General features: G+C 49.0%; 1 protein-coding gene across 1 annotated transcript in view; it reads left to right on the top strand.

The window, feature by feature from the left end:
• The window catches only part of ccdc146 (coiled-coil domain containing 146), an 87,783-nt gene extending 61,797 nt beyond the window's left edge, over positions 1 to 25,986 (top strand). Inside the window, exons 16-21 of the mRNA XM_071331890.1 lie at positions 870 to 1,098; positions 21,046 to 21,174; positions 21,433 to 21,570; positions 23,894 to 23,995; positions 24,714 to 24,860; positions 25,236 to 25,986. Of these exons, the coding sequence (XP_071187991.1) occupies positions 870 to 1,098; positions 21,046 to 21,174; positions 21,433 to 21,570; positions 23,894 to 23,995; positions 24,714 to 24,860; positions 25,236 to 25,436 (946 nt within the window). The 3' untranslated portion in view covers positions 25,437 to 25,986. The remainder of the gene's footprint in view (positions 1 to 869; positions 1,099 to 21,045; positions 21,175 to 21,432; positions 21,571 to 23,893; positions 23,996 to 24,713; positions 24,861 to 25,235) is intronic.
• The last annotated feature ends 240 nt before the right edge of the window (positions 25,987 to 26,226 follow it).

The raw sequence follows: 26,226 nt of genomic DNA, 5'->3' as shown, positions 1-26,226 counted from the left end.
CAGAGCCACAATGACAGGTGAGTCTGTCTGTCTGTCAGATGAGGAAGAGACAAAACACAGCCATGCAGAGCCACAATGACAGGTGAGTCTGTCTGTCTGTTAGATGAGGAAGAGACAAAACACGGCCATGCAGAGCCACAATGACAGGTGAGTCTGTCTGTTAGATGAGGAAGAGACAAAACACAGCCATGCAGAGCCACAATGACAGGTGAGTCTGTCTGTCTGTTAGATGAGGAAGAGACAAAACACAGCCATGCAGAGAGGCAATGACAGGTGAGTCTGTCTGTCTGTTAGATGAGGAAGAGACAAAACACAGCCATGCAGAGCCACAATGACAGGTGAGTCTGTCTGTCTGTTAGATGAGGAAGAGACAAAACACAGCCATGCAGAGCCACAATGACAGGTGAGTCTGTCTTTCTGTTGATCAGTCTGCACCGTCCACACGACCACCAACCAAGATTCTACATACCAGATAGGGAAAGACAGCTACTGCTTACGACTAACTACAGGCAACGATGCTGAACAATGTGGGCGATTGGGCAGCTACTGATGGTATTTGACCGATCCTCATCCCTACTTTACAGTTTGATAGCTCTCTCTCTGTCTCTCTCTGTCTCTCTCTGTCTCTCTCTCTCTCTCGCTCTCTCTCGCGCTCTCTCGCGCTCTCTCTCTCTCGCTCTCTCTCTCTCTCTCTCTCTCTCTCTCTCTCTCTCTCTCTCTCTCTCTCTCTCTCTCTCTCTCTCTCTCTCTCTCTCTCTCTCTCTCGCTCTCTCTCTCTCTCTCTCTCTCGCTCTCTCTCGCTCTCTCTCGCTCTCTCTCGCTCTCTCTCTCTCTCTCTCTCTATCTCTCTCTCTCTCTCTCTCTGACAGAGGGGTACAGTTGCTGGAGCGTGAGGAGGAGATGTGTATTTTCTATGAGAAGGTGAATGTTCAGGAGGGCCTGATCAGAGACGGTAACATAGAGATGCAGGTGCTGGAGGAGGAGACATGCTGCCTGCAGATGATCACCAAGGAAGAAGGAAGACAGACAGACCTCAGGAGGAAACTGGTTCCCTGCCAGAGGAGACTGGAGGGAGAGAGCACCATGCTGCAGATACAGGTACATTAGAAGCCTGGCTCATATTCACTCAGGCACACCGTTCCAAAACGCTAGTCCCTTCTTATTGGTTAGTTCAGCTAGTCCCTCCCTGTTCAGCTAGTCCCTCCCTTTTCAGCTAGTCCCTCCCTGTTCAGCTAGTCCCTCCCTGTTCAGCTAGTTCCTCCCTGTTCAGCTAGTCCCTCCCTGTTCAGCTAGTCCCTCCCTGTTCAGCTAGTTCCTCCCTGTTCAGCTAGTTCCTCCCTGTTCAGCTAGTCCCTCCCTGTTCAGCTAGTTCCTCCCTGTTCAGCTAGTCCCTCCCTGTTCAGCTAGTTCCTCCCTGTTCAGCTAGTTCCTCCCTGTTCAGCTAGTCCCTCCCTGTTCAGCTAGTTCCTCCCTGTTCAGCTAGTCCCTCCCTGTTCAGCTAGTTCCTCCCTGTTCAGCTAGTCCCTCCCTGTTCAGCTAGTCCCTCCCTGTTCAGCTAGTTCCTCCCTGTTCAGCTAGTCCCTCCCTGTTCAGCTAGTTCCTCCCTGTTCAGCTAGTCCCTCCCTGTTCAGCTAGTCCCTCCCTGTTCAGCTAGTCCCTCCCTGTTCAGCTAGTCCCTCCCTGTTCAGCTAGTCCCTCCCTGTTCAGCTAGTCCCTCCCTGTTCAGCTAGTCCCTCCCTGTTCAGCTAGTCCCTCCCTGTTCAGCTAGTCCCTCCCTGTTCAGCTAGTCCCTCCCTGTTCAGCTAGTCCCTCCCAGTTCAGCTAGTCCCTCCCAGTTCAGCTAGTCCCTCCCTGTTCAGCTAGTCCCTCCCTGTTCAGCTAGTCCCTCCATGTTCAGCTAGTCCCTCCCTGTTCAGCTAGTCCCTCCATGTTCAGCTAGTCCCTCCATGTTCAGCTAGTCCCTCCCTGTTCAGCTAGTCCCTCCCTGTTCAGCTAGTCCCTCACAGTTCAGCTAGTCCCTCCCTGTTCAGCTAGTCCCTCCCTGTTCAGCTAGTCCCTCCCTGTTCAGCTAGTCCCTCCCTGTTCAGCTAGTCCCTCCCTGTTCAGCTAGTCCCTCCCAATTCAGCTAGTCCCTCCCTGTTCAGCTAGTCCCTCCCAGTTCAGCTAGTCCCTCCCTGTTCAGCTAGTCCCTCCCTGTTCAGCTAGTCCCTCCCTGTTCAGCTAGTCCCTCCCAGTTCAGCTAGTCCCTCCCTGTTCAGCTAGTCCCTCCATGTTCAGCTAGTCCCTCCCTGTTCAGCTAGTCCCTCCCTGTTCAGCTAGTCCCTCCCAATTCAGCTAGTCCCTCCCTGTTCAGCTAGTCCCTCCCAGTTCAGCTAGTCCCTCCCTGTTCAGCTAGTCCCTCCCTGTTCAGCTAGTCCCTCCCTGTTCAGCTAGTCCCTCCCTGTTCAGCTAGTCCCTCCCAGTTCAGCTAGTCCCTCCCTGTTCAGCTAGTCCCTCCCTGTTCAGCTAGTCCCTCCCTGTTCAGCTAGTCCCTCCCAGTTCAGCTAGTCCCTCCCTGTTCAGCTAGTCCCTCCCTGTTCAGCTAGTCCCTCCCTGTTAAGCTAGTCCCTCCCTGTTCAGCTAGTCCCTCCCTGTCCCTCCCAGTTCAGCATGTCCCTCCCTGTTCAGCTAGTCCCTCCCTGTTCAGCTAGTCCCTCCCTGTTCAGCTAGTCCCTCCCAGTTCAGCTAGTCCCTCCCTGTTCAGCTAGTCCCTCCCTGTTCAGCTAGTCCCTCCCTGTTCAGCTAGTCCCTCCCTGTTCAGCTAGTCCCTCCCAGTTCAGCTAGTCCCTCCCAGTTCAGCTAGTCCCTCCCTGTTCAGCTAGTCCTTCCCTGTTCAGCTAGTCCCTCCCTGTTCAGCTAGTCCCTCCCTGTTCAGCTAGTCCCTCCCAGTTCAGCTAGTCCCTCCCTGTTCAGCTAGTCCCTCCCTGTTCAGCTAGTCCCTCCCTGTTAAGCTAGTCCCTCCCTGTTCAGCTAGTCCCTCCTAGTTCAGCTAGTCCCTCCCTGTCCCTCCCAGTTCAGCTAGTCCCTCCCTGTTCAGCTAGTCCCTCCCTGTTCAGCTAGTCCCTCCCAGTTCAGCTAGTCCCTCCCTGTTCAGCTAGTCCCTCCCTGTTCAGCCAGTCCCTCCCTGTTCAGCTAGTCCCTCCCAGTTCAGCTAGTCCCTCCCTGTTCAGCTAGTCCCTCCCTGTTCAGCTAGTCCCTCCCTGTTCAGCTAGTCCTTCCCTGTTCAGCTAGTCCCTCCCAGTTCAGCTAGTCCCTCCCTGTTCAGCTAGTCCCTCCCTGTTCAGCTAGTCCCTCCCAGTTCAGCTAGTCCCTCCCAGTTCAGCTAGTCCCTCCCTGTTCAGCTAGTCCCTCCCTGTTCAGCTAGTCCCTCCCTGTTCAGCTAATCCCTCCCAGTTCAGCTAGTCCCTCCCTGTTCAGCTAGTCCCTCCCAGTTCAGCTAGTCCCTCCCTGTTCAGCTAGTCCCTCCCTGTTCAGCTAGTCCCTCCCTGTTAAGCTAGTCCCTCCCTGTTCAGCTAGTCCCTCCTAGTTCAGCTAGTCCCTCCCTGTCCCTCCCAGTTCAGCATGTCCCTCCCTGTTCAGCTAGTCCCTCCCTGTTCAGCTAGTCCCTCCCTGTTCAGCTAGTCCCTCCCAGTTCAGCTAGTCCCTCCCTGTTCAGCTAGTCCCTCCCTGTTCAGCTAGTCCCTCCCTGTTCAGCTAGTCCCTCCCTGTTCAGCTAGTCCCTCCCAGTTCAGCTAGTCCCTCCCAGTTCAGCTAGTCCCTCCCTGTTCAGCTAGTCCTTCCCTGTTCAGCTAGTCCCTCCCAGTTCAGCTAGTCCCTCCCTGTTCAGCTAGTCCCTCCCTGTTCAGCTAGTCCCTCCCAGTTCAGCTAGTCCCTCCCTGTTCAGCTAGTCCCTCCCTGTTCAGCTAGTCCCTCCCTGTTCAGCTAGTCCCTCCCTGTTCAGCTAGTCCCTCCCTGTTCAGCTAATCCCTCCCAGTTCAGCTAGTCCCTCCCTGTTCAGCTAGTCCCTCCCAGTTCAGCTAGTCCCTCCCTGTTCAGCTAGTCCCTCCCTGTTCAGCTAGTCCCTCCCTGTTAAGCTAGTCCCTCCCTGTTCAGCTAGTTCCTCCCTGTTCAGCTAGTCCCTCCCTGTTCAGCTAGTCCCTCCCAGTTCAGCTAGTCCCTCCCTGTTCAGCTAGTCCCTCCCTGTTCAGCTAGTCCCTCCCTGTTCAGCTAGTCCCTCCCAGTTCAGCTAGTCCCTCCCTGTTCAGCTAGTCCCTCCCTGTTCAGCTAGTCCCTCCCTGTTCAGCTAGTCCTTCCCTGTTCAGCTAGTCCCTCCCAGTTCAGCTAGTCCCTCCCTGTTCAGCTAGTCCCTCCCTGTTCAGCTAGTCCCTCCCAGTTCAGCTAGTCCCTCCCAGTTCAGCTAGTCCCTCCCTGTTCAGCTAGTCCCTCCCTGTTCAGCTAGTCCCTCCCTGTTCAGCTAATCCCTCCCAGTTCAGCTAGTCCCTCCCTGTTCAGCTAGTCCCTCCCTGTTCAGCTAGTCCCTCCCAGTTCAGCTAGTCCCTCCCAGTTCAGCTAGTCCCTCCCTGTTCAGCTAGTCCCTCCCTGTTCAGCTAGTCCCTCCCTGTTCAGCTAATCCCTCCCAGTTCAGCTAGTCCCTCCCTGTTCAGCTAGTCCCTCCCAGTTCAGCTAGTCCCTCCCTGTTCAGCTAGTCCCTCCCTGTTCAGCTAGTCCCTCCCTGTTAAGCTAGTCCCTCCCTGTTCAGCTAGTCCCTCCTAGTTCAGCTAGTCCCTCCCTGTCCCTCCCAGTTCAGCATGTCCCTCCCTGTTCAGCTAGTCCCTCCCTGTTCAGCTAGTCCCTCCCTGTTCAGCTAGTCCCTCCCTGTTCAGCTTGTCCCTCCCTGTTCAGCTAGTCCCTCCCTGTTCAGCTAGTCCCTCCCAGTTCAGCTAGTCCCTCCCTGTTCAGCTAATCCCTCCCTGTTCAGCTAGTCCCTCCCTGTTCAGCTAGTCCCTCCCTGTCCCTCCCTGTTCAGCTAGCCCCTCCCTGTTCAGCTATTCCCTCCCTGTTCAGCTAGTCCCTCCCTGTTCAGCTAGTCCCTCCCTGTTCAGCTAGTCCCTCCCTGTTCAGCTAGTCCCTCCCTGTTCAGCTAGTCCCTCCCTGTTCCCAGCAGCTAGTCCCTCCCAGTTCAGCTAGTCCCTCCCAGTTCAGCTAGTCCCTCCCTGTTCAGCTAGTCCCTCCCTGTTCAGCTAGTCCCTCCCTGTTCAGCTAGTCCCTCCCTGTTCAGCTAGTCCCTCCCTGTTCAGCTAGTCCCTCCCTGTTCAGCTAGTCCCTCCCAGTTCAGCTAGTCCCTCCCAGTTCAGCTAGTCCCTCCCAGTTCAGCTAGTCCCTCCCTGTTCAGCTAGTCCCTCCCTGTTCAGCTAGTCCCTCCCTGTTCAGCTAGTCCCTCCCTGTTCAGGTAGTCCCTCCCTGTTTCAGTCAGTTTTCCTCCGTTTAGAGCCTTATGAATACGACCCTGTTGTCTGACGTCAGATAACACTGGACTGTCAGTCAAAGGGCGGGTAGGAATGACAGCATCATACGGGAGGAAGTGGATAGGAACCTTTGAGAACTGGTTGTTAACTCTGACTTGATTTCGAGCAGGTTGTTTCAAGTCCTCATGTTTTGCTCTGTTTTTAACCAGAGCTCTAGATGGACAATAGGATGTTTATTTCAGAGTTTCCCATGCACTGACTGCTCGTTGATATCCCCAGTATAACTTAACGTTGGACTACACAGCCTCTTTAACACTGTCAGGACTCAGAAAGGCCCCTACCAAGGAGACGTGTATCTAAAGGCGCCTGTTGTACCTCCTAGTCTTTAGCTAAACATAACACACACAAAGCTGTGTATAATGGACTTCATGCTGTACATATTGATGCCTGGTGAGTCACTCCAGTCTCTCCTCACCTTTATAGGTTTTTATAGTCCTGTCAGATCAGATGTTCTCAGAGACTTGGTCTGCATCCCAAATGGCACCCTATTCCCTATATAGTATCCTGGGCCCTGGTCAAATATAGTGCACTATAAAGGGAATAGTGTCCCATTTGAGATGCAGACATAAACTCATCCACTGAAATTTGCCCCATTTGTGCAGTGATATGTCTAAACATTGTTTTTATAATATATAAATGACTTCCACATTTAAAAGTGTTTGATGTAAACATTCAAACCAACCAACACTTTTGAACGTTACTGTCGTACGGTAACAGGGCTGTCCTCGCCAACATCTCTGACTGGAGAGTACTGTAGCCTAATGGGTAGCTGACTAGATGCCTCCTCAGATAGCTTCTCCATGACACCATCTGCCAGTAGGGACCTGACAAGGACACGCTGGAGAAAAGCCACTTAAAGAGATTCTCCGGTACTTTTGTATACTTTTTATCCAGCAGTTCTGAAAGTAGCACTCACGAGCCAAAAGTGGTCCCCAAAAATGGTGTACTATGTCACATATGTGCAGATATGTGCACCACGTCATTGCTCTCTCTCTCTCTCTCGCTCTGTTGTGTGTGCGTCACTCAAATGGCGCAGGGCTGAAGCTCATTGGCTGAAACTCGATTTGCTAAGGGTCTGGCCCACATGGGGGGAAAATGTAGGGTAAATGGCACAGCACAGCTTCCAGAAAACAGTTGCTTTCGTGGCTAATTTAAGACAGTAATCTGCCCATAGATTATGCATGTATGAACTACATATTGACACATCCGGCCCAAAGCGGGAGGTTTAAAAAGTATTTACTAGTCACCAAAGTTCCCGGAGCATATCTTTAATGGATTCAATAGCCCAGCAGTGGTGGCTGGTGGCACTCTAAATCAGAGGATGGGCTGAACGGATTGAATGGAATGGTGTCAAACCCATTAAACACATGGTTTCCATGGTTTCCTTGTGTTTAATACCATTTCATTCTCTCCATTCCAGGTATTATTATGAGCCGTCCTCCCTTCACCATCCTCCTGTGATGTTCAGTGCTCAAAGGGTTAGAGCAATGCTATTAAAACAATTCAGCGGGATCCCATTTTTTCAGTCAGAATTTCTCGCGACTCCATCCCAGGCCAAATCTTAAACCTTAAAATCTGTACATTTAGATTTTTATATCAACAAATAACCTTAAATTCATTGCATTTTCTTATCAAAATGAAAAGAAACCAATAAATACTTTTACTCAATAAATTATATTTTTCTAAAACGTATAACAATAATCTGTACTCTTCAATCAATCAATCAATCAATCAATCAATTTTATTTTATATAGCCCTTCGTACATCAGCTAATATCTCGAAGTGCTGTACAGACACCCAGCCTAAAACCCCAAACAGCTAGTAATGCAGGTGTAGAAGCACGGTGGCTAGGAAAAACTCCCTAGAAAGGCCAAAACCTAGGAAGAAACCTAGAGAGGAACCAGGCTATGAGGGGTGGCCAGTCCTCTTCTGGCTGTGCCGGGTGGAGATTATAACAGAACTATGCCAAGATGTTCAAAAATGTTCATAAGTGACAAGCATGGTCAAATAATAATCATGAATAATTTTCAGTTGGCTTTTCATAGCCGATCATCAAGAGTTGAAAAACAACAGGTCTGGGACAGATGGCGGTTCCATAACCGCAGGCAGAACAGCTGAAACTGGAATAGCAGCAAGGCCAGGCGGACTGGGGACAGCAAGGAGTCACCACGGGCGGCAGTCCCGACGCATGGTCCTAGGGCCCAGGTCCTCCGAGAGAAAGAAAGAGAGAAGGAGAAAATTAGAGAGAGCCAAGATTTTCAAAATGTTCATAAATGACAAGCATGGTCAAAAAATAATCAGGAATAAATCTCAGTTGGCTTTTCATAGCCGATCATTAAGAGTTGAAAACAGCAGGTCTGGGACAGGTAGGGGTTCCATAACCGCAGGCAGAACAGTTGAAACTGGAATAGCAGCAAGGCCAGGCGGACTGGGGACAGCAAGGTGTCATCATGCCCGGTAGTCCTGACGTATGGTCCTAGGGCTCAGGTTCTCAGAGAGAAAGAGAGAACGAGAGAATTAGAGAGAGCATACTTAAATTCACACAGGACACTGGATAAGACAGGAGAAGTACTCCAGGTAACCAACTGACCCTAGCCCCCCGACACATAAACTACTGCAGCATAAATACTGGAGGCTGAGACAGGAGCGGTCAGGAGACACTGTGGCCCCATCCGAAGAAACCCCCGGACAGGGCCAAACAGGAAGGATATAACCCCACCCACTTTGCCAAAGCACAGCCCCCGCACCACTAGAGGGAAATCCTCAACCACCAACTTACAATCCTGAGACAAGGCCGAGTATAGCCCACAAAGGTCTCCACCACAGCACAAACCAAGGGGGGGCGCCAACCCAGACAGGAAGATCACGTCAGTAACTCAACCCACTCAAGTGACGCACCCCTCCTAGGGACGGCATGAAAGAGCACCAGCAAGCCAGTGACTCAGCCCCTGTAACAGGGTTAGAGGCAGAGAATCCCAGTGGAGAGAGGGGAACCGGCCTGGCAGAGACAGCAAGGGCGGTTCGTTGCTCCAGAGCCTTTCCGTTCACCTTCACACTCCTGGGCCAGACTACACTCAATCATATGACCTACTGAAGAGATAAGTCTTCAGTAAAGACTTAAAGGTTGAGACCGAGTCTGCGTCTCTCACATGGGAAGGCAGACTGTTCCATAAAAATGGAGATCTATAGGAGAAAGCCCTGCCTCCCGCTGTTTGCTTAGAAATTCGAGGGACAATTAGGAGGCCTGCGTCTTGTGACCGTAGCGTACGTATTGGTATGTACGGCAGGACCAACTCGGAAAGATAGGTAGGAGCAAGCCCATGTAACGCTTTATAGGTTAACAGTAAAACCTTGAAATCAGCCCTTGCCTTAACAGGAAGCCAGTGTAGGGAAGCTAGCACTGGAGTAATATGATCAAATTTCTTGGTTCTAGTCAGGATTCTAGCAGCCGTATTTAGCACTAACTGAAGTTTATTTAGTGCTTTATCCGGGTAGCCGGAAAGTAGAGCATTGCAGTAGTCTAACCTAGAAGTAACAAATGCATGGATTAATTTTTCTGCATCATTTTTGGACAGAAAATTTCTGATTTTTGCAATGTTACGTAGATGGAAAAAAGCTGTCCTTGAAACAGTCTTGATATGTTCGTCAAAAGAGAGATCAGGGTCAAGAGTAACGCCGAGGTCCTTCACAGTTTTATTTGAGACGACTTTACAACCATCAAGATGAATTGTCAGATTTAACAGAAGATCTCTTTGTTTCTTGGGACCTAGAACAAGCATCTCTGTTTTGTCCGAGTTTAAAAGTAGAACGTTTTCAGCCATCCACTTCCTTATGTCTGAAACACAGGCTTCTAGCGAGGGCAATTTTGGGGCTTCACCATGTTTCATTGAAATGTACAGCTGTGTGTCATCCGCATAGCAGTGAAAGTTAACATTATGTTTTCGAATAACATCCCCAAGAGGTAAAATATATAGTGAAAACAATAGTGGTCCTAAAACGGAACCTTGAGGAACACCGAAATGTACAGTTGATTTGTCAGAGGACAGACCATTCACAGAGACAAACTGATATCTTTCCGACAGGTAAGATCTAAACCAGGCCAGAACTTGTCCGTGTAGACCAATTTGGGTTTCCAGTCTCTCCAAAAGAATATGGTGATCGATGGTGTCAAAGGCAGCACTAAGGTCTAGTAGCACGAGGACAGATGCAGAGCCTCGGTCTGACGCCATTAAAAGGTCATTTACCACCTTCACAAGTGCAGTCTCAGTGCTATGATGGGGTCTAAAACCAGACTGAAGCATTTCGTATACATTGTTTGTCTTCAGAAAGGCAGTGAGTTGCTGCGCAACAGCTTTTTCTAAAATTTTTGAGAGGAATGGAAGATTCGATATAGGCCGATAGTTTTTTATATTTTACGGGTCAAGGTTTGGCTTTTTCAAGAGAGGCTTTATCACTGCCACTTTTAGTGAGTTTGGTACACATCCGGTGGATAGAGAGCTGTTTATTATGTTCAACATAGGAGGGCCAAGCACAGGAAGCAGCTCCTTCAGCAGTTTAGTAGGAATAGGATCCAGTATGCAGCTTGAAGGTTTAGAGGCCATGATTATTTTCATCATTGTGTCAAGAGATATAGTACTAAAACACTTAAGTGTCTCTCCCGATCCCAGGCCCTCGCAGAGCTGTGCAGATCCAGGACAGCTAAGCCCTGGAGGAATACGCAGATTCAAAGAGGAGTCCGTAATTTGCTTTCTAATGGTCATGATCTTTTCCTCAAAGAAGTTCATGAATTTATTACTGCTGAAGTGAAAGCCATCCTCTCTTGGGGAATGCTGCTTTTTAGTTAGTTTCGCAACAGTATCAAAAAGAAATTTTGGATTGTTCTTATTTTCCTCGATTAAGTTGGAAAAGTAGGATGATCGAGCAGCAGTGAGGGCTCTTCGGTACTGCACGGTACTGTCTTTCCAAGCTAGTCGGAAGACTTCCAGTTTGGTGTGGCGCCATTTCCGTTCCAATTTCCTGGAAGCTTGCTTCAAAGCTCGGGTATTTTCTGTATACCAGGGAGCTAGTTTCTTATGACAAATGTTTTTCGTTTTTAGGGGTGCAACTGCATCTAGGGTATTGCGCAAGGTTAAATTGAGTTCCTCAGTTAGGTGGTTAACTGATTTTTGTCCTCTGACGTCCTTGGGTAGGCAGAAGGAGTCTGGAAGGGCATCAAGGAATTTTTGTGTTGTCTGAGAATTTATAGCACGACTTTTGATGCTCCTTGGTTGGGGTCTGAGCAGATTATTTGTTGCGATTGCAAACGTAATAAAATGGTGGTCCGATAGTCCAGGATTATGTGGAAAAACATTAAGATCTACAACATTTATTCCATGGGACAAAACTAGGTCCAGAGTATGACTGTGGCAGTGAGTAGGTCCAGAGACATGTTGGACAAAACCCACTGAGTCGATGATGGCTCCGAAAGACTTTTGGAGTGGGTCTGTGGACTTCTCCATGTGAATATTAAAATCACCAAAAATTAGAATATGATCTGCTATGACTACAAGGTCTGATAGGAATTCAGGAAACTCAGAGAGGAACGCTGTATATGGCCCAGGAGGCCTGTAAACAGTAGCTATAAAAAGTGATTGAGTAGGCTGCATAGATTTCATGACTAGAAGCTCAAAAGACGAAAACGCCATTTTTTTTTTTTGTAAATTGAAATTTGCTATCGTAAATGTTAGCAACACCTCCGCCTTTGCGGGATGCACGGGGGATATGGTCACTAGTGTAACCAGGAGGTGAGGCCTCATTTAACACAGTAAATTCATCAGGCTTAAGCCATGTTTCAGTCAGGCCAATCACATCAAGATTATGATCAGTGATTAGTTCATTGACTATGACTGCCTTTGAAGTGAGGGATCTAACATTAAGTAACCCTATTTTGAGATGTGAGGTATCACGGTCTCTTTCAATAATGGCAGGAATGGAGGAGGTCTTTATCCTAATAAGATTGCTAAGGCGAACACCGCCATGTTTAGTTTTGCCCAACCTAGGTCGAGGCACAGACACAGTCTCAATGGGTATGGCTGAGCTGACTACACTGACTGTGCTATTGGCAGACTCCACTAAGCTGGCAGGTTGGCTAACAGCCTGCTGCCTGGCCTGCACCCTATTTCATTGTGGGGCTAGAGGAGTTAGAGCCCTATCTATGTTGGTAGATAAGATGAGAGCACCCCTCCAGCTAGGATGGAGTCCGTCACTCCTCAGCAGGTCAGGCTTGGTCCTGTTTGTGGGTGAGTCCCAGAAAGAGGGCCAATTATCTACAAATTCTATCTTTTGGGAGGGGCAGAAAACAGTTTTCAACCAGCGATTGAGTGCTGAGACTCTGCTGTAGAGCTCGTCACTCCCCCTAACTGGGAGGGGGCCAGAGACAATTACTCGATGCCGACACATCTTTCTAGCTGATTTACACGCTGAAGCTATGTTGCACTTGGTGACCTCTGACTGTTTCATCCTAACATCGTTGGTGCCGACGTGGATAACAATATCTCTATACTCTCTACACTCGCCAGATTTAGCTTTAGCCAGCACCATCTTTAGATTAGCCTTAACGTCGGTAGCCCTGCCCCCTGGTAAACAGTGTATGATCGCTGGGTGATTCGCTTTAAGTCTAATACTGCGGGTAATGGAGTCGCCAATGACTAGGGTTTTCAATTTGTCAGAGCTAATGGTGGGAGCCTTCGGCGTCTCAGACCCCGTAACGGGAGGAGTAGAGACAAGAGAAAACTCAGACTCAGACTCCGACTCGCTACATAATGGGGAGAACCGGTTGAAAGTTTCTGTCGGCTGAATGAGCGACACCGGTTGAGCATTCCAACAGCATTTCCCTCCAGAAGCCATGAGAAAGTTGTCCGGCTGCGGGGACTGTGCGGGGGGATTTATACTAACGTTACTATCTGTACTTACTGGTGGCACAGACGCTGTTTCTTCCTTTCCTACACTGAAATTACCCTTGCCTAACGATTGCGTCTGAAGCTGGGCTTGTAGCACAGCTATTCTCGCCGTAAGGCGATCGTTCTCCTGTATATTATGAGTACAGCGACTGCAATTAAAAGACATCATGTTAATGTTAGTACTTAGCTTCGGCTGTTGAAGGTGTTGACGAACCATGTCCAGATAAAGCGTCCGGAGTGAAAAAGTTGAATGAGGGAAAAAAGTTGCGATGGAAAAACTAAAAATATAAACGGTAATTAAAAACAAAACAAAAAAACGTAAAGTTGTCAGCTAGCAAAGTAAAGTAAAGTTGGCAGCAAAACGCACAGCAACACGTCTGCAGACTCAGCAGACTTATATATTATATTTTTTGGGGGAGGGGGGGCAACCCCACTGCAGTTCCACCATGACCCCACTAGGGGTTGCAACCCTGACTTTGAATACCACTGTTTTAGAGAGGAGGCTCATTAGCTACAGTGCCAATGTAACCGATCATATAACCCAAACACTGTCACAAAGGCTAAGTCTGAGAGAGACAACCTCTGTTGCCTCATCAGACAGGTGGCATTTGAGCTTTAATTTCCTGACGTCACCCATTGCTCTTAGTTACTGTAGTTAGCTTTTTACTAAGGGTGAATGAATTCAGAACTGTTCTAGGATTCCATGCCTCGGTTGTTCCTCAGCTGAATAGGTGACCTTTGTCTTTCCATAACCTGGCACTTTTATAGAGACATTCTTCTCTCTGTCTACAAGCCAGACAGGCCAGCATTGGAGACGGGGCCGGAGCAAAGGTTGAGGCCTGAGTTGGGGTGTCGTTGGCCCACTGCTCTTTACTGGAATCCGTCCATAATGACCAACAGGCAGTGGATGTCCCCTGATGGCCCCAATGTCTCTGTCTGGATTCTGTAACCTGGCCCCAATAACTAAGGGGCAATGGCTTCTTATGGCCCCAAGTCTCACAGGCCTCTCAGTGCCCACTGGAGAGAATGGGTGGACTTGGGACAGACTCCTCAACTCTCCAATCACTGCTCAGCTGCTTTCTGACAGTGGGAAATTCTACCATAGTTTTGTCCTATTCTGTTACCTTCCATCCATAAATCAGTCAAGCCATTCATCCATCTATCCATCCACCCCTCTGTCCCCTCTGTTCCTCAGCCGTGCTGTTGGCTATGTGATTTAGACAGTCAGGGGAGACTGTGTGATTTAGACAGTCAGGGGAGACTGTGTGATTTAGACAGTCAGGGGGGGACTGTGTGATTTAGACAGTCAGGGGGGGACTGTGTGATTTAGACAGTCAGGGGGGGACTGTGTGATTTAGACAGTCAGGGGGGGACTGTGTGATTTAGACAGTCAGGGGGGGACTGTGTGATTTAGACAGTCGGGGGGAGACTGTGTGATTTAGACAGTCAGGGGGGGACTGTGTGATTTAGACAGTCAGGGGGAGACTGTGTGATTTAGACAGTCAGGGGGAGACTGTGTGATTTAGACAGTCAGGGGAGACTGTGTGATTTAGACAGTCAGGGGAGACTGTGTGATTTAGACAGTCAGGGGAGACTGTGTGTTTTAGACAGTCGGGGGGAGACTGTGTGATTTAGACAGTCAGGGGGAGACTGTGTGGTTTAGACAGTCGGGGGGAGACTGTGTGATTTAGACAGTCGGGGGGAGACTGTGTGGTTTAGACAGTCGGGGGGAGACTGTGTGATTTAGACAGTCAGGGGGAGACTGTGTGATTTAGACTGTCAGGGGGGGACTGTGTGATTTAGACAGTCAGGGGGAGACTGTGTGATTTAGACAGTCAGGGGGAGACTGTGTGATTTAGACAGTCAGGGGGAGACTGTGTGATTTAGACTGTCAGGGGGGGACTGTGTGATTTAGACAGTCAGGGGGGGACTGTGTGATTTAGACAGTCAGGGGGAGAATGTGTGATTTAGACAGTCAGGGGGAGACTGTGTGATTTAGACAGTCAGGCGGAGACTGTGTGATTTAGACAGTCAGGGGGATACTGTGTGATTTAGACAGTCAGGGGGAGACTGTGTGGTTTAGACAGTCGGGGGGAGACTGTGTGATTTAGACAGTCAGGGGGAGACTGTGTGGTTTAGACAGTCGGGGGGAGACTGTGTGATTTAGACAGTCGGGGGGAGACTGTGTGGTTTAGACAGTCGGGGGGAGACTGTGTGATTTAGACAGTCAGGGGGAGACTGTGTGATTTAGACTGTCAGGGGGGGACTGTGTGATTTAGACAGTCAGGGGGAGACTGTGTGATTTAGACAGTCAGGGGGAGACTGTGTGATTTAGACAGTCAGGGGGAGACTGTGTGATTTAGACTGTCAGGGGGGGACTGTGTTATTTAGACAGTCAGGGGGAGACTGTGTGATTTAGACAGTCAGGGGGAGACTGTGTGATTTAGACAGTCAGGGGAGACTGTGTGATTTAGACAGTCAGGGGGAGAATGTGTGATTTAGACAGTCAGGGGGAGAATGTGTGTTTTAGACAGTCAGGGGGAGACTGTGTGATTTAGACAGTCAGGGGGAGACTGTGTGATTTAGACAGTCAGGGGGAGACTGTGTGATTTAGACAGTCAGGGGGAGACTGTGTGATTTAGACAGTCAGGGGGAGACTGTGTGATTTAGACAGTCAGGGGGAGACTGTGTGATTTAGACAGTCAGGGGGAGAATGTGTGATTTAGACAGTCAGGGGGAGACTGTGTGATTTAGACAGTCAGGCGGAGACTGTGTGATTTAGACAGTCAGGGGGAGACTGTGTGATTTAGACAGTCAGGGGGGGACTGTGTGATTTAGACAGTCAGGGGGAGACTGTGTGATTTAGACAGTCAGGGGGGGACTGTGTGATTTAGACAGTCAGGGGGGACTGTGTGATTTAGACAGTCAGGGGGAGACTGTGATTTAGACTGTCAGGGGGGGACTGTGTGATTTAGACAGTCAGGCGGAGACTGTGTGATTTAGACAGTCAGGGGGAGACTGTGTGGTTTAGACAGTCAGGGGGAGACTGTGTGATTTAGACAGTCAGGGGGAGACTGTGTGGTTTAGACAGTCAGGGGGAGACTGTGTGATTTAGACAGTCAGGGGGAGACTCTGTGATTTAGACAGTCAGGGGGATTGTGGTATTGGCAGAGAGGAAGTAAACAGCATTCACAATCCACCATGATGTGATCACATTAAACAACAATGTATTACTGTGAAACAGATGTCTCTTATTCTCAGGCTGTTTACACTTCAGAGAGGAATGTGTGTTGTTAGAATGCACTTAAGATCACACAGTATAAAATATTAAAGTTTGTGTGTGAAATTCAATATACACTCTGGATAGCTTTCCTTGACCCAAGCCAGAAGCATCCTTTAATCGCTTCCAAATAAACAATTCAACTTTTTTACAGTACAGAGATGCCCTGGTTTATCAGTGCTCTGAGGGGGTGGGGGTTTTACAGTACAGAGCTGCCCTGGTTTATCAGTGCTCTGAGGGGGTGGGGGTTTTACAGTACAGAGCTGCCCTGGTTTATCAGTGCTCTGAGGGCGTGGGGGTTTTACAGTACAGAGCTGCCCTGGTTTATCAGTGCTCTGAGGGGTGGGGGTTTTACAGTACAGAGCTGCCCTGGTTTATCAGTGCTCTGAGGGGGTGGGGGTTTTACAGTACAGAGCTGCCCTGGTTTATCAGTGCTCTGAGACCATGGGGGTTTTACAGTACAGAGCTGCCCTGGTTTATCAGTGCTCTGAGGGGGTGGGGGTTTTACAGTACAGAGCTGTCCTGGTTTATCAGTGCTCTGAGGGGGTGGGGGTTTTACAGTACAGAGCTGCCCTGGTTTATCAGTGCTCTGAGGGGGTGGGGGTTTTACAGTACAGAGCTGCCCTGGTTTAGCAGTGCTCTGAGGGGGTGGGGGTTTTACAGTACAGAGATGCTCTGGTTTATCAGTGCTCTGAGGGGGTGGGGGTTTTACAGTACAGAGCTGCCCTGGTTTATCAGTGCTCTGAGGGGGTGGGGGTTTTACAGTACAGAGCTGCCCTGGTTTATCAGTGCTCTGAGGGGGTGGGGGTTTTACAGTACAGCGCTGCCCTGGTTTATCAGTGCTCTGAGGGGGTGGGGGTTTTACAGTACAGAGCTGCCCTGGTTTATCAGTGCTCTGAGGGGGTGGGGGTTTTACAGTACAGAGCTGCCCTGGTTTATCAGTGCTCTGAGGGGGTGGGGGTTTTACAGTACAGCGCTGCCCTGGTTTATCAGTGCTCTGAGGGGGTGGGGGTTTTACAGTACAGAGCTGCCCTGGTTTATCAGTGCTCTGAGGGGGTGGGGGTTTTACAGTACAGCGATGCTCTGGTTTATCAGTGCTCTGAGGGGGTGGGGGTTTTACAGTACAGAGCTGCCCTGGTTTATCAGTGCTCTGAGGGGGTAGGATTTTACAGTACAGAGCTGCCCTGGTTTATCAGTGCTCTGAGGGGGTGGGGGTTTTACAGTACAGAGCTGCCCTGGTTTATCAGTGCTCTGAGGGGGTGGGGGTTTTACAGTACAGAGCTGCCCTGGTTTATCAGTGCTCTGAGGGGGTGGGGGTTTTACAGTACAGAGATGCCCTGGTTTATCAGTGCTCTGAGGGGGTGGGGGTTTTACAGTACAGAGCTGCCCTGGTTTATCAGTGCTCTGGGGGGGTGGGGGTTTTACAGTACAGCGCTGCCCTGGTTTATCAGTGCTCTGGGGGGGTGGGGGTTTTACAGTACAGAGCTGCCCTGGTTTATCAGTGCTCTGAGGGGGTGGGGGTTTTACAGTACAGAGCTGCCCTGGTTTATCAGTGCTCTGAGGGGGTGGGGGTTTTACAGTACAGAGCTGCCCTGGTTTATCAGTGCTCTGAGGGGGTGGGGGTTTTACAGTACAGAGCTGCCCTGGTTTATCAGTGCTCTGAGGGGGTGGGGGTTTTACAGTACAGAGCTGCCCTGGTTTATCAGTGCTCTGAGGGGGTGGGGGTTTTACAGTACAGAGCTGCCCTGGTTTATCAGTGCTCTGAGGGGGTGGGGGTTTTACAGTACAGAGCTGCCCTGGTTTATCAGTGCTCTGAGGGGGTGGGGGTTTTACAGTACAGAGCTGCCCTGGTTTATCAGTGCTCTGAGAGCATGGGGGTTTTACAGTACAGAGCTGCCCTGGTTTATCAGTGCTCTGAGGGGGTGGGGGTTTTACAGTACAGAGCTGTCCTGGTTTATCAGTGCTCTGAGGGGGTGGGGGTTTTACAGTACAGAGCTGCCCTGGTTTATCAGTGCTCTGAGGGGGTGGGGGTTTTACAGTACAGAGCTGCCCTGGTTTATCAGTGCTCTGAGGGGGTGGGGGTTTTACAGTACAGAGATGCTCTGGTTTATCAGTGCTCTGAGGGGGTGGGGGTTTTACAGTACAGAGCTGCCCTGGTTTATCAGTGCTCTGAGGGGGTGGGGGTTTTACAGTACAGAGCTGCCCTGGTTTATCAGTGCTCTGATGGGGTGGGGGTTTTACAGTACAGAGCTGCCCTGGTTTATCAGTGCTCTGAGGGGGTGGGGGTTTTACAGTACAGCGCTGCCCTGGTTTATCAGTGCTCTGAGGGGGTGGGTGTTTTACAGTACAGAGCTGCCCTGGTTTATCAGTGCTCTGAGGGGGTGGGGGTTTTACAGTACAGCGATGCTCTGGTTTATCAGTGCTCTGAGGGGGTGGGGGTTTTACAGTACAGAGCTGCCCTGGTTTATCAGTGCTCTGAGGGGGTGGGTGTTTTACAGTACAGAGCTGCCCTGGTTTATCAGTGCTCTGAGGGGGTGGGGGTTTTACAGTACAGAGCTGCCCTGGTTTATCAGTGCTCTGAGGGGGTGGGGGTTTTACAGTACAGAGCTGCCCTGGTTTATCAGTGCTCTGAGGGGGTGGGGGTTTTACAGTACAGAGATGCCCTGGTTTATCAGTGCTCTGAGGGGGTGGGGGTTTTACAGTACAGAGCTGCCCTGGTTTATCAGTGCTCTGGGGGGGTGGGGGTTTTACAGTACAGCGCTGCCCTGGTTTATCAGTGCTCTGGGGGGGTGGGGGTTTTACAGTACAGAGCTGCCCTGGTTTATCAGTGCTCTGAGGGGGTGGGGGTTTTACAGTACAGAGCTGCCCTGGTTTATCAGTGCTCTGAGGGGGTGGGGGTTTTACAGTACAGGCTGCCCTGGTTTATCAGTGCTCTGAGGGGGTGGGGGTTTTACAGTACAGAGCTGCCCTGGTTTATCAGTGCTCTGAGGGGGTGGGGGTTTTACAGTACAGAGCTGCCCTGGTTTATCAGTGCTCTGAGGGGGTGGGGGTTTTACAGTACAGAGCTGCCCTGGTTTATCAGTGCTCTGAGGGGGTGGGGGTTTTACAGTACAGAGCTGCCCTGGTTTATCAGTGCTCTGAGGGGGTGGGGGTTTTACAGTACAGAGCTGCCCTGGTTTATCAGTGCTCTGAGAGCGTGGGGGTTTTACAGTACAGAGCTGCCCTGGTTTATCAGTGCTCTGAGGGGGTGGGGGTTTTACAGTACAGAGCTGCCCTGGTTTATCAGTGCTCTGAGGGGGTAAGGGTTTTACAGTACAGAGCTGCCCTGGTTTATCAGTGCTCTGAGAGCATGGGGGTTTTACAGTACAGAGACAGTCAGACAGGCAGTGAGACAGTTGGCCAACCAGACAGTCAGTCAGGCAGTGAGACGGTTAGCCAACCAGACAGTCAGGCACTGAGACGGTTAACCAACCAGACAGTCAGTCAGGCATTGAGACAGTTAGCCAACCAGACAGTCAGGCACTGAGACGGTTAACCAACCAGACAGTCAGTCAGGCATTGAGACAGTTAGCCAACCAGACAGTCAGTCAGGCACTGAGACAGTTAACCAACCAGACAGTCAATCAGGCAGTGAGACAGTTAGCCAACCAGACAGTCAATCAGGCAGTGAGACAGTTAGCCAACCAGACAGTCAGTCACTGTCAGCCAGTCAGGAAGTGAGACAGTGACGTCCTCCAGTATGGGCCTCAGCATGCAGCTCTGTCTCTCTCTCTGACTGATGTGACTGATGTGAGGGTGGTGTGCAGAGTGATTCAATCACATAGTAAATCATCTGCCTCTAATGTAATGTAGGTCTCAGATCCAATCTCTCACTCGCACATTCTCTTGTTCTCTCACGCACTCTCCCTCTTTTTCTCTGTCTCTCTCTCCTCTCGGTCTCTCTCTCTGAGGGTGGTCTCAGGCTACAGTACAGTCGTCTTTTAGTCCATCAGAGTTTGATTATGAATAGCAGAGGCATTTCAAAATCTCATTCCGTTGTTAGAGTACATGGAGGATGTTGCTTAGAACACGTACACATTACATCACATCACACGAAGACACTGGAGACAGAGGAACTGTGAGTCTCTGAGCGTGCTCACTTCCACTGGACTCCATGAGGTTGATCATGTGAGGTGTATGGTGTTAAACAGGAGTCATGCAGCTACGCTCGTCCTGTCACAGACCTGCTAGGATCATCTCTCCTTCATTAAAGGCAGAAGAGAAGAAGAGAAGGAGCTTCTCTTCCTGTCTGTTGACCTCTTCTCCTCCCAATCAGCTCTGCTTCATTAGAAAGCTTCAACTGGAAAAGAATGGGCATCACACACGCAAAAGGAGAGGGAGGTGATATGTCTCCCGACGGGTTCATTCATACCATGGCGTGGCGTGACGTGGCGTGGCGTGGCGTGGCGTGGAGCTCCATGCACGGACATGTGTAGAAACCATGGCTGTGTGAAAGATCTGCACATCCCAAATCTCCATTCTGGGGTCAACAGCTGAATTACAGTAATTCTGTGAATAATGAGAAATGATATAATGGTTACCAGGATAGGAAACCTACACATTATTAACCTGCAACTCACATTAACCTGCAAATCATGCAGAAACAAACCCTATGAATGCTAATTGAGGATATAATGGTTACCAGGAAAGGAAGCCTAGTGTATCTGTTAAGCTGCTCGTCATGCTGAAACAAACCATATCGACTTCTATCATGGTGTTGTCTGACACATCATCCCAACACTATTTAGATGATTGTGAGGTCGAGTTGGTCTCTGACACAGGAGGTTGGTGGCACCTTAATTGGGGAGGACAGGCTCGTGGTAATGACTGGACCGGAATCAGTGGAATGGTGTCAAATACATCAAACACATGGTTTCCATGGTTTCCAAGTGTTCGATGCCATTCCATTAGCTCCGTTCCAGACATTATTATGAGCCGTCCTCCCCTCAGCGGCCTCCACTGGTCTCTGAATATCCTCATGGATAATAAAAGTCGACTTATCTCATCTCCTCTCTTCTCTCTTCTCCTCTCTTCTCCTCTCTTCTCTCCTCTCACCTCTTCTCCTCTCTTCTCCTCTCCTCTCTTCTTCTCTCCTCTCTTCTCCTCTCATCTCTTCTCTCCTCTCTTCTTCTCTCCTCTCTTCTCTCCTCATCTCTTCTCTCCTCTCTTCTCCTCTCTTCTCTCCTCTCATCTCTTCTCTCTTCTCCTCTCTTCTGTCTCCTCTCTTCCCTCTCCTGTCCTGTAGCTGTCAGAGTGTAAGGAGCGTATGTTGGAACTAGAGAAGGCCTTGGAGGATCCAGGACAGGAGAACAGGGCCAGAGAGCTGGAGGGGAACGACCCATCTCCAGTTGAACTCATCCAGAAGATAGAACAGGTAAAGCCTACAGTAGTGAAGCTGCTTTACAGTCATGCAGGCAGATTTCAGAACAGTGGGTTGGTCTGAGTCTAAACGGTCTGTCTATCTGAAGGAGACTAAGAACACAAACTATGCCACTTTTCTTTCTTGAGGGAAGGTGAAGTCATCAATCAAGAATGCCACCAATTAATCATATCTCTTCGTTATAATTGATTGAGGTTGAAGCTGTCTCATGTTAATGTGGGTTAATGGGTGTATGTGTGTGTGTGTGTTCAGTTGGAGGTTGGCTTGGCGGAGAGGGAAGAGCTGCTCCTGGAGAAGGACTTGGTGTTTGAGCAGGTGACCCGGCTTTCTCAGCGAATCAGAGCTAAGGCCGAGAACGGCAAGCAGGACACACTGCAGCTAGCTAAGAAGGTACACACACACACACACACACACACACACACACACACACACACACACACACACACACACACACACACACACACACACACACACACACACACACACACACACACACACACACACAGGAGGCTGCCTAGAGGGTGTACACACACACACACACAAGAGGCAGCCTAGAGGGTGTACACACACACACACACACACACACACACAAGAGGCAGCCTAGAGGGTGTACACACACACACACACACACACACACACACAAGAGGCAGCCTAGAGGGTGTACACACACACAGACACACACACACACACACACACACACACACACACAGACACACACAGGAAGCAAGAAGGCATCTCCTGCCAAACTCATCCATTCATACACTCACAGTGGGGGTAGAGGATCTTGGAGCGTGGTGTCTCCATGTGCCTGGTGCTGCCTAGCAGACTGACTCCCCTCTCACCCCAGCTCCCTGCAGGGCCCAGCCCAGTGTCTCCTGGATGGAGTATCACCTGCCCACCAGGCCAAGGCTGTTAGTTATCTCAATGAGTTAATGAGCCATGTTACACACACACAGCCTCACAAAGACACACGCTCCCTAACACACACACAGCCAATGAGTCATGTTACACACACACACAGCCTCACAAAGACACACGCTCCCTAACACACACACAGCCAATGAGTCATGTTACACACACACAGCCAATGAGACAAAGTTGCTGTGCACTCTGAGGCAAATCCTCTCAGCACGCTTAGATAACCTCACTGGGCCCCATCAGCCAGCATGCCAAGCTGAGGCTCTGGGATCTGGAGGATGTTAGATATCAGTTTGATCTGGAGGATGTTAGATATCAGTTTGATCTGGAGGATGTTAGTTTGATTTGGAGGATGTTAGATATCAGTTTGATCTGGAGGATGTTAGATATCAGTTTGATCTGGAGGATGTTAGATATCAGTTTGATCTGGAGGATGTTAGATATCAGTTTGATCTGGAGGATGTTAGATATTAGTTTGATCTGGAGGATGTTAGATATCAGTTTGATCTGGAGGATGTTAGTTTGATCTGGAGGATGTTAGATATCAGTTTGATCTGGAGGATGTTAGTTTGATCTGGAGGATGTTAGATATCAGTTTGATCTGGAGGATGTTAGATATCAGTTTGATCTGGAGGATGTTAGATATCAGTTTGATCTGGAGGATGTTAGTTATCAGTTTGATCTGGAGGATGTTAGTTTGATCTGGAGGATGTTAGATATCAGTTTGATCTGGAGGATGTTAGTTATCAGTTTGATCTGGAGGATGTTAGATATCAGTTTGATCTGGAGGATGTTAGTTTGATCTGGAGGATGTTAGATATCAGTTTGATCTGGAGGATGTTAGATATTAGTTTGATCTGGAGGATGTTAGATATCAGTTTGATCTGGAGGATGTTAGATATTAGTTTGATCTGGAGGATGTTAGATATCAGTTTGATCTGGAGGATGTTAGTTTGATCTGGAGGATGTTAGATATCAGTTTGATCTGGAGGATGTTAGATATCAGTTTGATCTGGAGGATGTTAGATATTAGTTTGATCTGGAGGATGTTAGTTTGATCTGGAGGATGTTAGATATCAGTTTGATCTGGAGGATGTTAGATATCAGTTTGATCTGGAGGATGTTAGATATCAGTTTGATTTGGAGGATGTTAGATATCAGTTTGATCTGGAGGATGTTAGATATCAGTTTGATCTGGAGGATGTTAGATATCAGTTTGATCTGGAGGATGTTAGATATCAGTTTGATCTGGAGGATGTTAGATATCAGTTTGATTTGGAGGATGTTAGATATCAGTTTGATCTGGAGGATGTTAGATATCAGTTTGATCTGGAGGATGTTAGATATCAGTTTGATCTGGAGGATGTTAGATATCAGTTTGATCTGGAGGATGTTAGATATCAGTTTGATCTGGAGGATGTTAGATATCAGTTTGATCTGGAGGATGTTAGATATTCGTTTGATCTGGAGGATGTTAGATATTCATTTGAGTGCATTATTGGGTGACTGAGTGTGTCTGAGTATATACATGTTGTGTGTTGGAGGCAGGGATGGAAATTAAGGGGCTAGTACAGTTCAGACCAGGCTAGTAGAACATGTTCCCAACTACCCCGCCGGCTAGAGAAAGTTCAGACCAGACTAGTACTGTTCAGACCAGGCTAGTAGAACATGTTCCCAACTACCCCGCCGGCTAGAGAAACTCTGTCTTTTCAAATATCACGTCAGTCTGGCTGTCTATCTGTCAGTCTGTCAGGCTGTCTGTGCGTTAACCAATCCCCTCTCTCCTCTCTCTCAGGTGAATGAGTTGCAGGGCCGTATCAAGGAGTCAACCAGGAGGATGATGGCCGTGGTGTCTGAGTTGTCGATGCGCCAAGCCAGCGCCATGACCCTGCAGCAGGTAAATAGGAGACTCTGTTAGATTAACCAGCATTTCCTAGTCTGGTGGACCCATACTGTAGATCCCTGTAGCCAACTAGGACCAGGCTAAGGTCAAGTCTAAGAATTATACTGTAGATCTCTGTAGCCAACTGGGACCAGGCTAAGGTCAAGTCTAAGAATTATACTGTAGATCCCTGTAGCCAACTAGGACCAGGCTAAGGTCAAGTCTAAGAATTATACTGTAGATCCCTGTAGCCAACTGGGACCAGGCTAAGATCAAGTCTAAGAATTATACTGTAGATCCCTGTAGCCAACTGGGACCAGGCTAAGGTCAAGTCTAAGGATTATACTGTAGATCTCTGTAGCCAACTGGGACCAGGCTAAGGTCAAGTCTAAGAATTATACTATAGATCTCTGTAGCCAACTGGGACCAGGCTAAGGTCAAGTCTAAGAATTATACTGTAGATCCCTGTAGCCAACTGGGACCAGGCTAAGGTCAAGTCTAAGAATTATACTGTAGATCTCTGTAGCCAACTGGGACCAGGCTAAGATCAAGTCTAAGAATTATACTGTAGATCCCTGTAGCAAACTGGGACCAGGCTAAGATCAAGTCTAAGGATGTCCTGCTTTTACGACATCATCCTCTTCCCCTACATCGATCTACCCAATCACAAACATCCTCCTAATAATCTTCCTCTTCCTGACATTCCATGTTGTGTTGATCCCACCCCTGTCAGGAGCTGAAGGAGAGGGAGCTGTTCCTGGACACCTGCCACCGGCGCCTGGACCAGGGCCTGCCCCCCTCTGAAGACCTGGAGCTGGAGTGTCAACACATCCTCCGGGATGAGCAGCGCAGACGGGCCGACCAGCAGGAGAAAGACAGGGTCAGTCTCCCTCCATGGCCCTCTACCACAGGACTTTCAATTATGGATCATGAATGGAGGAATTCATACATGTTGAACTTGATGCTGAACTTTTGTACTTCTACACTGATAAGTTAACACTGCATTTAACACTTTGACTGTCTGGCAATCAGATAGAACAGTTGTATGTAGAATAGACGTGCCTCTCTGACATGTAGAGAATGAGAAATCTTGTCAGCTCTATTCATGGTATTTCTATCTGCAACTTTCAGGACATTGAACCCAATTCTCTCGAGTACATTTCTAGATACTCTTTTAGTTGTACAGTATACCATGAGTTAAATACCAGTATATGGTATACTATGTTGAGGACCTGGATTCTCTCCTCTGTTACAGCTGGTGGAGGAGGAGGAGAGGTCCCAGCTCCCTAGTGGGGTGTACACCACGGCCGAGCCCCGACCCAATGCCTACATCCCCCTGGGGGACACCCTGCCCCTGCCCAAGCCCTACGGAGCCCTGGCCCCCTTCAAACCCTCCGAGCCCGGCACCAACATCAGACACATTCGCAAGCCTGAACCAAAACCCATTGAGATATAGACCTGGACCAAACCCATTGAAATATAGACCTGGACCAAACCCATTGAAATATAGACCTGGACCAAACCCATTGAAATATAGACCTGGACCAAACCCATTGAGATATAGACCTGGACCAAACCCATTGAGATATAGACCTGGACCAAACCCATTGAGATATACTGTAGACCTGGATCAAACCTATTGAGATATAGACCTGAACCAAACCCAGTGAGATATAGACCTGGTCCAAACCCATTGAAATATAGACCTGGACCAAACCCATTGAGATATAGACCTGGACCAAACCCATTGAGATATAGACCTGGACCAAACCCATTGAGATATACTGTAGACCTGGATCAAACCTATTGAGATATAGACCTGAACCAAACCCAGTGAGATATAGACCTGGTCCAAACCCATTGAAATATAGACCTGGACCAAACCCATTGAGATATAGACCTGAACCAAACCCAGTGAGATATAGACCTGGTCCAAACCCATTGAAATATAGACCTGGACCAAACCCATTGAGATATAGACCTGGACCAAACCCATTGAGATATAGACCTGAACCAAACCCATTGAGATATAGACCTGGACCAAACCCATTGAAATATAGACCTGGACCAAACCCATTGAGATATAGACCTGGACCAAACCCATTGAAATATAGACCTGGACCAAACCCATTGAGATATAGACCTGGACCAAACCCATTGAAATATAGACCTGGACCCAAACCCATTGAAATATAGACCTGGACCAAACCCATTGAGATATAGACCTGGTCCAAACCCATTGAAAT

The sequence above is a fragment of the Salvelinus alpinus genome, chromosome 11 (assembly GCF_045679555.1).
Source record: "Salvelinus alpinus chromosome 11, SLU_Salpinus.1, whole genome shotgun sequence".
NCBI classification, from domain to species: Eukaryota; Metazoa; Chordata; class Actinopteri; order Salmoniformes; family Salmonidae; genus Salvelinus; species Salvelinus alpinus.
This window is presented reverse-complemented; position numbering and strand designations above follow the sequence as displayed.